Below are 10,423 nucleotides of genomic sequence, written 5' to 3'. Positions count from 1 at the left end.
TTTGTTGTGTGGTTAATTAAAATTGCTAATAATATATGTTGTAATCAAACAAGCTAATGTCGTAGAAGTTAGGAGGTGGAAGAAAAGGTGATTTAGGCAATAAGGAAGATAAGGAGGGAAGGGAAGTCTTTTCCCTCTGGTCAATCTTAATATTTTTTTCTTCAAAAACAAGTGGAAGTGACATTTTTTCTGAAAAAAATTATAATTCAATGACCAAATCAAGAAAGAACTGATGTTGAATGAATGTCCAGTGGTCACTGTAAGGCAATGGATCTTTATTGCTTTTACAGTGACCAAGTAATTGTTTCTAAAGTTGACATATTTGTTTGCATGTATAGTGATTGGTCTGGGACCATATTCTTCATCTAACATATTTACTTACATATCAGATAGTGATCGGTCAAGATCACATTGTCCGTACCATCTTATAATTTCTCCAAAATGGACAACCTAGAAATTTTCTTTGAGGTTCTTGTGGATTTTGGGGGCAAAAGAAGGATTTGTTTAATAAGCTTCTAGAAGATAAGAAAGAGGTACAAACAATTGGCATTTTGAAAGAATAAATTGAGCCAAGTTGGTCAATGAATCCTTGCCAAACATATCTTATCCCCTAACCCTTTTTATGCTTTTTCTCTTTTCAAAATCCCCTCTACAAATACTTCGGATCAAATCAATTCTATGTTTTTGTAACCGGTAGGTCCAAATTCTGATAAGGAGATTCCATGGAAGAAGTGGGGGAAGGCCTGTCTTCCACAATGTGTGGAGGGTTTAGGTCTGGGACACATGTGCCCTTAACCAGGCTTTTTTATTGTCAGAAACAGTTTGGAGAATGATTCAGAACCATGAACTGTTGCTAGTCAGTCTTCCAAAATGGCCATTTTGTAGAGTCTGAAGTGGGATAAAGATTCAAGAATTCTTGCCAAAAGGGTATCAAGCGGAATGTGAAGTCTCTTAAGGGATCAAAATCCTCTCCAGTAAGAGAAACCCGCGGTCCCATCTAATTGGTGAAATTCACCACCATCAACAGTAACTCACGTTATTATAATGGTGTGAAGTATATCCAAAACAAATAGTAACAAATTTCAAAGTTCACCATTTCACACGTAACGTTAGTTACTTTTTGATTAACAAACTTCACCAATTGGATGGGACCGCATGTTCCTCTCACTAGAGAGGATTGTGATCCATCTTAAGGACAATACATATATAACATATACAAATGTGTGTATGTAAATTAGGGCTAATTTCTATTACTTAAGGTTCATTGTCAAATCAGCTGTTCCAATTTTCTACATGCGATGAAAGAGATTATATGTGCGCGTGTATATATCTGTGGATCCTTTTGATTTTGATTTGATCCCAATAATAATTTCTTTCACAAAATTTACTAAGATAAATTGATTCACCTATTACTAACGAGTCAGTACTCTAATGATACCATGCCCTTACTTCCCAAAGGAAGTTTAAGGGTTCGAGCCTATGAAAAAAATTCCATTCACTTGTTTGACTTTTTCCTTTACTTTCCAGGAATATCAAAATGGGATGCATTTCACTCCACATGCAAACACCACTTGAAGGCCAACATTCAAATAAAGCACTCCAATTTGAAATAAACATAAACAAATTATCAATGTCTAGTATGGTTTACATGTCATGAGAACAATTTTTCATTGTACCCGTTCGGAAAGAAATTTTTTTTTTAAAAAGGGGGAAAAAAGGTAAAGAAAAACAAATCAAACCAATGGTGAATTATTTCAACTCTCTCTTTCCACTTTGTCCTCTCCTTATTTTTTAGGTTCCAAGAAAGCTCTCTTGATCTACGAAGCTTTTAATTTCCGACAAGGTACGTAATTTCTTCTATTTTTTACTTTGGAGGAACTTCAGGGTATTTTACTGTAGGGAACCAGAAGACGAAAGCAAACAGACAACAGCCATGCCTGACCTCTCCAAGATTCTTCTTTCTGAAATCCAGATATACCTGACATCCGTAGAGCTTTCGGAATTCATCTCAGCAACCATCAAAAAGAAACACACGGAGAGAAACAAAATCTAACTGTAGAAGCTTTGTCAATCTTGTCACTTGGCTTTACAGGATTGAGCATGAACATCTGCTACTCTTCTTTGGGAAATCATCCTGAAATTTTTCTGTGACAAATGCATCGAGCATTAGTTTTTTTGGGCTGGGACTCGCAGTCAATCTTTATTTAGAATAGAAAAATGATATTTAAGCCTACAAAATTAACCCAATTCCTTGACGGAAAGCTTTGAAGCCTTGGATTAGATGAATGTGAGACCGTGTTTGGTCTCCACTTGAACGCATCCCACGCATGGAATGCATTCGGCCCATCATTTCGGTTGAAATGATGCGCTTGTGTAGCATAACTCTATAGAATATAAATATATATTACACGTATCCTAACTGTCTATGGGACAAGTGTGTTCAATATGAAAGTATCTTCCTACATTAAAGTTGCCCTGGGTTCTACCACCCAAGAACTTCTGGCTCCATTAAATAACCACCAGTGCACCCATCACCGTGGAAAATTTCCTAATCTTTTTAGAAGTATGATATGCTAACAGTATCCTTACAAAAGTCATGTTAAAGCCTAAGGAAGAATAATACTATCCTTACAGATGTCATGTTAAGGCCTAAGGAAGAATAATACTATCGTGATTATATAAGAAGTATGTCCGTGGACCAAGGGAGAAAAAAGGGGGATAGTAGAGTAGGTACGAAAAAGTTAAAAAACAAAGAACTAGTTAGATTATCTCAATCAGCAAGGTTATTTTAGTGAAAGCATATTGCAATATCATATAAGAAATGGACAAGTTCAACAATCATGTAATGATCCGTAAATTGAATTATTGTGAGAAGAGATGCACAAATGTAGACTTCCTACAACATTGAGCCATTTGTCACAGACACATGTTCAAGAAAGTTTTTAAAATAGTACAACTGATACGTTTCAAAAAGCTGTGCGACTAATGCATAGTAATTTTATGAGGCAATAACAAGGACACCATAAATATATGGAAGATAGGAGAACAAATGGCAAGATGTTCATAAACGGAGCTTGTTGTCATTAGGATGTGGAAAGGATTTGAGTAATGACAGCAGAAAAATAAATAAATTCAAAAGCATGTGATCCCTAGATAGAACAAAATGAAGGTGCTCAACTTAGAAGGCAGTGCATGTGTACAGATCAGCAACAGAAACTGTAGGAAATTCACTTACCAAAAAAAGGAAAAAAAAATAAATAAATAATAAGAAAAAAAAAAGGAAAATAAGAAGAAGAAAAAAAAAAAATTGGTACTTCATTCATCCAGTTTTGAGGCTATCAAATGGAAGAGGAAAGCCATAGAATGTCCAAGAATCAAGTAAATTATATTACTCACATGTCATCTCGAAAGACCAGAAATTGGCAGAGCTTTTTTGAGAAACAAAACATGAAGTGGTAAGAGAAGGAACTATTATGACTGACGACAGTCAATATAACTCATGTTGTAATTAGCATCACCGAAGACATAATAAACTATATTTACAGTTTCAAGAAAGCAAGGCAGTTTGTGTAGTTATGATGTATAACCTTGTTTACCTTTATAAGGATAGACACACGAAAACACACATATACTTCATCCTAGGCAAAAACACATGCAGTGTACAGGTAAGTATGTCTAGTGAACAAAAAATAATCAGTGAATTACCACTACTTTTTTCTGAAATGGGAGGACGAACAACAACATGCATAGTGATGATCCCTGCTGCAAGTTCACCCACAGGGAGTCTGGACTCAGCAAGTGTCCTGTTATTATCCAGTATCTTTCCCGCATTAATAAGCTTCACATCATTTATAGTTTTTGGACAATTTTCTTTATCTGCAAAACAGAGGCAGCAGCTTATGAAAAAATGTGAGTTAAAAAAAAATAATAATAAATAAAAAAATCAAGAACAACCACGCTATCAATGAAGAACACAAAATTGCATGGTCAGAGGGGAATATCAGACCTCAAACAGTAAAAGCTCTGTGCTTTCTAGAGTACCAAAAAAATGTAAATCAAAGGCACCACCACATAATAGAACAAATGGATATTATTTCACATATAATCATAGCTGCAATTTAAGCTCACATTCATAGATAACTTTTTCAATCATTTGTTGAATCATATTTATTATGCATGATTCTCAATATAATATCACAGGAACTTTTGCCTGTCTTTAACATCATCTAGGTACTGCAGTGCCTTTGCCCATTTTCTGAAGCACGCGGAAGTTGATGCAACACATCACTTAAGGGGAACATACAATTATTTACTTGAGAATTTGGAGGGTTCTCATTGAAGTTTGGAGTGTCTAGAGGAGTCCTATATATAAAAAGGGATATTCAAAGTTGTACAAATTATTGCAGTATTACATCAACGAAACGTAGTGTAAAGCCATGGCAAAGAGTGATTGAGTAGCGACCAAGACTCAAAGAACAGCATTGAAAATTTATTTTGGATTGATGTCAAGAAGAACAATAATAGAGACTATTACTTACTGAGGATACTAATGGAAAGATACAAGGTGAAGAAAGATTTTCATAGAAGTTCTATAAATTTAGAGAAATCCTAATCTCTGAAAATATAACAAGACAGGTTCCAGAAAAGAAATATGTTAGAAATAGATATATTAACATATAACTATAGAATTGAACCATAAACAGTTATTGGACTAGCCATACTTTATGGGATGAAATGAGTATGACTAAGAAAAACATATTAAATAAAGAATGCAGTGAAAATATGAATGTTGAGAATGGATGTGCAGTAAGAAAGTAAACAACGAATTTAAATTGAATACATTCCTGAGATGATTGAAGTAGCACATAATGGAGATAAAACAAGAGAAAATTGACTAAAGATAGTTTCACCTTATGAAGCGAATGCCAATAAATTTGTGAAACATTAGTGGTCCACATTAAGGGTAATACTAGGAAGGGAAAAACCAAAAATTAACATACATTAGAAGAGTAGGGAAAGATGTGATAACTTGCGATTTAATTGAAGTACGACATTAGATAGAGTAGATGGGAGAAACAATATTCATATTATTCAAGATGGACTTATGCATCATTTTCAACAACTTAGGCAATCTGAAGAGGTTTTAAAACTCTCCCATTTCACTCACAGAAAAAGGAACAAAGGGCTATCCTAGTACACGAGGCTCCCGCCATTGCGGAGTTTGGGGAAGGTTAGATGTATGCAGCCTTACCTCCACATACCAAGAAGTTGTTTCCTGTTTTGAATCCGTGATCTCCAAGTTACAGTGGAGCAACCTTACAGTTGCGCCAAGGCCCGCCCTCACTCACGAAAAGGAACACATTTTCAAAAAGTTCTGTAGCAATCATCCAGATAAAAAAAAAAATTCAAAACAGAATCCCAAAGATCCATTAATAATTGTGATCAATATACCACTAACTAAGACAGTTTTACATATGGCTACGATACAGCACTCAACTTCTTTTCAACATGATGACGCAGGTATGCAGAGAGAGATTTTTTATGCCCCCCAAAAAAAAAAAAAAAAAAAAAAAAAAAAAACTTGATCACCTAGGAACCAGCATTTTCAAAAGCTTTGGACTGCAGAAAAACACAAATCTGGGGTTATAGGTTCAATCATGATCAGTAAAGACGTGAATCCAATTATTGACTAAAAACAGAGAAATTTAGAAATATAGTGGAAGGCTGTTAACTTTTGCATGCCACACACTCATATATTGAAAAGCGAACAGTTTGAAGGTGACTAGCCTATCTTGTAAAGTCTCTAGATAGTTGTACAGGATTAAATCCAGGCTCCATCCTTGTTATGTTCAGGGAGGATTATGGATTAGGGGAAAGGCCATCCATGTTATGTAGCCCAACCGTTGGAAGCTCTGCTCCCCCCCTCCCCCTCCAAAGAAAAAAGGAAAAGAAAAGAAAAGATAAAAGTGAAAAGTTCAAGTGAGGTCGAGACAATTTATAATGATTTTGAATCAAATGATTACCAGAAAAAACAATTTTAAGCACTAGATTGTTTAGACTTCATATAATAACAACAGAGAACTCATGTTGAAGCCTACCTAGGATAATATAAAGAAGCCTGAAATTTATGGTGCCTGATTTGGTTCTCCTAGCATTGACCCTGACTCACTTCTATAGCTTGAAAGCTGAACCCTCCAAGTTTTTTGTCAGAATTAAGCATCTTCAAAATTCGTAAGCCATTCTCATTTCATAAATTTTGGCATGTAAAGTAGGCAATACGATGAATAATAATTGTAATTTCATAGATTATTCATGGAATCTCTCTAAAATATTTTGATGTTGAGGAAAGTGCTTTGAAAGGGACATATTAAGTTGGACGTCTAATTTCTTGCGTTCCTACTTCCTAAGAAACGACCGAAAGAACCATATAGATTGACCCTAGGAGTTGGCTTTCTTGTAAAATATATATATTGGCAGATGGCCAGATTATAACTGAACATTGCCAATGTGATTCTAGGAGAGATATAGAGAAGAGGCAACTCTTGGTAGAACAGACTACCAACAAAGATGTAGCAGAGCTAGAGCCCATAAATATACATTATCTCCATTCTTAACAATAATCCAAACAAATAAAGAACACCATTATTATATTAAATAATTACAATTAGTGACTTCTCAGTAGCCCCAACAGCTATTAAAGCCCTCAAACATCAGCTGCCAAAACAATTCGAAGACATAAAGCATGCAGGAAGACTAGTAAGCTAGTTAACTTTTTATCTGCCACTAATAGAAAATTTAAAAGTTCTCCTAACTTCATATTGCTTTCCTAATGATGTAGACAAATTTGCTCAGAAGTTCTTCAAATTGCAAATACAATGGTAATTAATTATCTTAAATGCGTATGCAAGAATTTCCAGAAGTTCCAGATTATACAGCAAATGAATGAGAAGTGACAAATTGGATCATGACATATAAAAAAGTGTGTGTGTGAGAGAGAGTAGAAAATTAAACATATGCATCATAAGTTGATGGTTTTTAAGACAATTACAGCAACAAAGCATGCCCACTTGCAAAAAATTATATAGCAAAGTCAATATCTTTACAGCATGAAACTGAATAAGCAAGCAAATGAAAAAACTGCAGTGTACAGTAATTTATTTTCTCAAATTATAGAAGAAAAAAGAAACTATAATTTTCAGACAGAAGCAAATCCAGAGGATATCAATACCAAAGATTATTATTACATCCAAATTCATATTTCAAAAAAAAAAAAAAATGTAAGAATAAAAAAGAATTTGTAACCTTTAGGCCATTGTCCAATTATCCTTTCTTTGAGAAATCCCACAGTGGTACCAGGGCTATAACTGCTCGGCCCGATGTCGGTGCCATCGGCAAGCCTGAATTTGAGCTCAATCAATTCTTCTCCTGCCATTCAAGAGCCTCACAACCAAAATTCACCTCAATTTCTCATAATCATAACCAAATCAACTCAAAATTTTCAAAATAATAACTCTATATTGCTTTCACACTGACAATCACAATCGCAATCACCCCAAACCTCCCTATAATCAATTAACAACTGATTTATAAACGAAATTATCAATAACCCAGATCAAATCTAACAAGATCACAACCAAAAATCACTCGAACCCATCAAACAAGTAGGCAGAAATCCATGAAAAGAGTAGTAGTTTCAACAGATTTGCAGTGAATAATATACAAATAAGTGCTTGATGTCAACCTAAGATCAGTGCTAACTGATTAGACATCCATGAAATCAATCAACCCAAAAAGCCTTGAAGATGTTCAGATTATTGAGAAAGAATCAGAAACGAAAGTGGAAAAAAGTGGGGGGTGAAAATGATAATGGATCGACACCCACCAGCTGAAAGAATGAGAAACGTATTCAATTGCTTGATGTAGAAAGAAAGGAAAAAAGAAAGAAGAGAAACAAATAAAGAAAACAACCACCTAAACGGCGGAGACTTTCTCAGTGAGATTTATAATATGTCAAAAATATATATGAAATATCTTTAATCTGAATTAAAAATCTAATGATTTGGAAATCGACAGTTTTATATGAATACTCATAACCAATACTATTGATCCGTGTTCATTTCGCTGCACTGTTGGAAATACTGTGCAGCAAAATGATATTTTTTTGAAATAATTATAATTTTTTTCATATTATCTAAATAACAAGATCTCATTTTTAATTTCAAATATAATACTAACCTCCTATACAAGTATACATTTTAAGTTTGGGTAATACCAACTATTATGATTTGGCCGGTCTTTTTTAACTTTTTAAACAATTTAGGTGACCTCTTATTAAGCATATTCACAAAGAAAAAAAATAAAATTTAAAATTCAATAATGTCCTTAACAAACTTGAAAAATTATTATTTTTTTCTCCGTAAATAAATTTTATTCGAAAGCAAACAGCAAGGGCAAAAGCCCACAAGAAGAAGGGCCCGCAATAGATTCCACATTTGTTTTTTTCAAATATGGAGAATAAGCACTGTTCATAAAGAAATATATATTTTATATTAAAAAAAAAAAAAAACCAATAAAGGTACAATGAGTATAACAAACCTTTAATATTTTCGGATCAAAGTTAATCTTGATAAGATGTTAGTGTTATATTTAAAATTAGAAAGAAATATTCTATTATTTAGATAATAACTTGAAAAGTAAATATAATTATTATTTTTTAAAAGAATCATATTACATTAGTCGAGAGAAGTAAATTAGTAATCCAAAAACAAAATCAAAGAATAACAAGCCATTAGATATATGCGTGGGACTCAATGCGACTAAAATTCGTTCGGTTTGGCATATCGATCAGTTCTCTTGGTATAAAATAAAATATTTTATTTTTTACAATGTAATAAAGTTAAGAGCAGTGGTACATGTCAAAAAAAAAAAAAAAAAAAAAAACATCACTTTATCACAAATCTGCATATTTATGGCAAATATATATATTTTTAGTCATTTTAGTACCTTATGTTTCTCATATTCCCCCTAATTTTTTTCTTTAGCTATCTATATACTTAAGTATATTATATATATGAATTCTATATTTCAATTCCTTCTTTACATCTTTTCAATCCCATTTTAGATTGAATAACAAAGTACACAGTCATCCTGTAAATATGTAAGAGATTTCTAAAAGGTTTAAGATAAAAACTAGTTTCGATTTTATTTTGAATTTGTTTTGAATTTTTAATTCATCAAACCTTACAATTATATTTCATTCAAGTTGCAGCATCACCATTCATATTATATATGTATATGTATATGTATATCACCATAACTCGTGCAAAAATAAAAGATTAACCCTAGATTGAGAGATGTATAAGACACATAAATAACCTTAGATTGAGAGATAACAAGACTCGGTTTGTAAGATTAGTTTTTCGGAATAACATTATTTTTATTTTTATTTTTTATTTTTTTCTTTCTCCCATTAATTCTTCCCAAAAATATATAATCCCTTTCTCATTATTTAACTTAATTATTTGACTATTTCTTTTCAAAAATAAAAATTCAATAAAATAAAGTAATTTATTTAGTGATCTTTAGCATTTTCCTAAAGTTAATGTGAAATTTTCCAGACAATAGTGGTCCCATTGATGAATAATTTGTGTTACAATCTCGAAATAAAGGGTGATGCATAGCAAAATACAAGAAGGACGCGTGTAATGGATAAGATGTGCTTCCCACAACAGAACATTCCTTTGCTTGTATAATTGCTGTCAATAATTTGATATCAAAGTCTATTATTATTATTATTATTATTTTTTAAAAAAAAAAAAAAGAATTAGGAGAGACTGTTTAATATATCGAATCTATTTTTTTATTTTATTTTATTAAATTCATTTTTTTTTTTTTTTTTTTTTTTTTTGTTGGAGAGCTAGAAATCGCTTGTTTTCTTTATTCTTCTTCTTATTTTTTAAATTTTTTTAACAATGAATTCCAATTTTATCCTTATCATTCACAAAATAAAACATCATTTTTTTTTCTTTTATCTTTTCCAAATATTATCATTTTTTTTTCTCTAATAATCAATTTTTTTTTTTTTTTTTTTCTTAGTTGGGAGTCACACACACTTCCTCCACTAAGATTTGAACCGTGACCTCCCTTTCAAAAGTAAGAACTTCGTACCACTAGGCCACAAGCCTATTGGTTCTAATAATCAATGTTATCGTATCATTCTTCATTTCTTTTCTTTCGTATTACACGAAACAGGAAGTTCGGAAAAATTGAAGAAATGATATATTTCCATTCAATCTATATTACCAGTAGTTACATTACTACTGTAGTAGTATAGTGTCATAACAAATCTATTATTAATTAGAAAGTTAAAAGGTAAAATTATAATTTTGAAGTTGGAAGAGTATTTTAATTGAGGAGCTGAGCT

The 10,423-nt window shown here is 32.4% G+C and overlaps 1 protein-coding gene across 1 annotated transcript; it reads right to left on the bottom strand.

Moving 5' to 3' along the window:
* Positions 1-1,584: 1,584 nt before the first annotated feature.
* On the bottom strand, positions 1,585-7,992 carry LOC132274231 (membrane-anchored ubiquitin-fold protein 6). Its single transcript, XM_059775465.1, has 3 exons — positions 7,303-7,992; positions 3,706-3,876; positions 1,585-2,145 (listed from the first exon to the last, which is right to left on the bottom strand). Exons 1-3 carry the CDS (start codon positions 7,430-7,432, stop codon positions 2,087-2,089), a joined length of 360 nt encoding a protein of 119 aa, XP_059631448.1. The 5' UTR covers positions 7,433-7,992; the 3' UTR covers positions 1,585-2,086.
* Positions 7,993-10,423: the final 2,431 nt, after the last annotated feature.

The sequence above is a fragment of the Cornus florida genome, unplaced genomic scaffold (genome assembly GCF_030987335.1).
Source record: "Cornus florida cultivar Cherokee Brave unplaced genomic scaffold, ASM3098733v1 CherokeeBrave_3.0.0_Hap2_Chr09, whole genome shotgun sequence".
NCBI classification, from domain to species: domain Eukaryota; kingdom Viridiplantae; phylum Streptophyta; class Magnoliopsida; order Cornales; family Cornaceae; genus Cornus; species Cornus florida.
The sequence above is the reverse complement of the archived record's forward strand: the minus strand, read 5'-3'. Positions and strand labels throughout refer to the sequence as shown.

Coding starts and splice junctions, on each gene's coding strand:
- LOC132274231 (XM_059775465.1), bottom strand. CDS start 7,432: ATGGCAGGAGAAGAATTGATTGAGCTCAAATTCAGGCTTGCCGATGGC. Junction 3,877..7,302: donor AATTGGACAATGGCCTAAAG/GTTACAAATTCT, acceptor TCTGTTTTGCAG/ATAAAGAAAATTGTCCAAAA. Junction 2,146..3,705: donor CATTTCAGAAAAAAGTAGTG/GTAATTCACTGA, acceptor CATTTGTCACAG/AAAAATTTCAGGATGATTTC.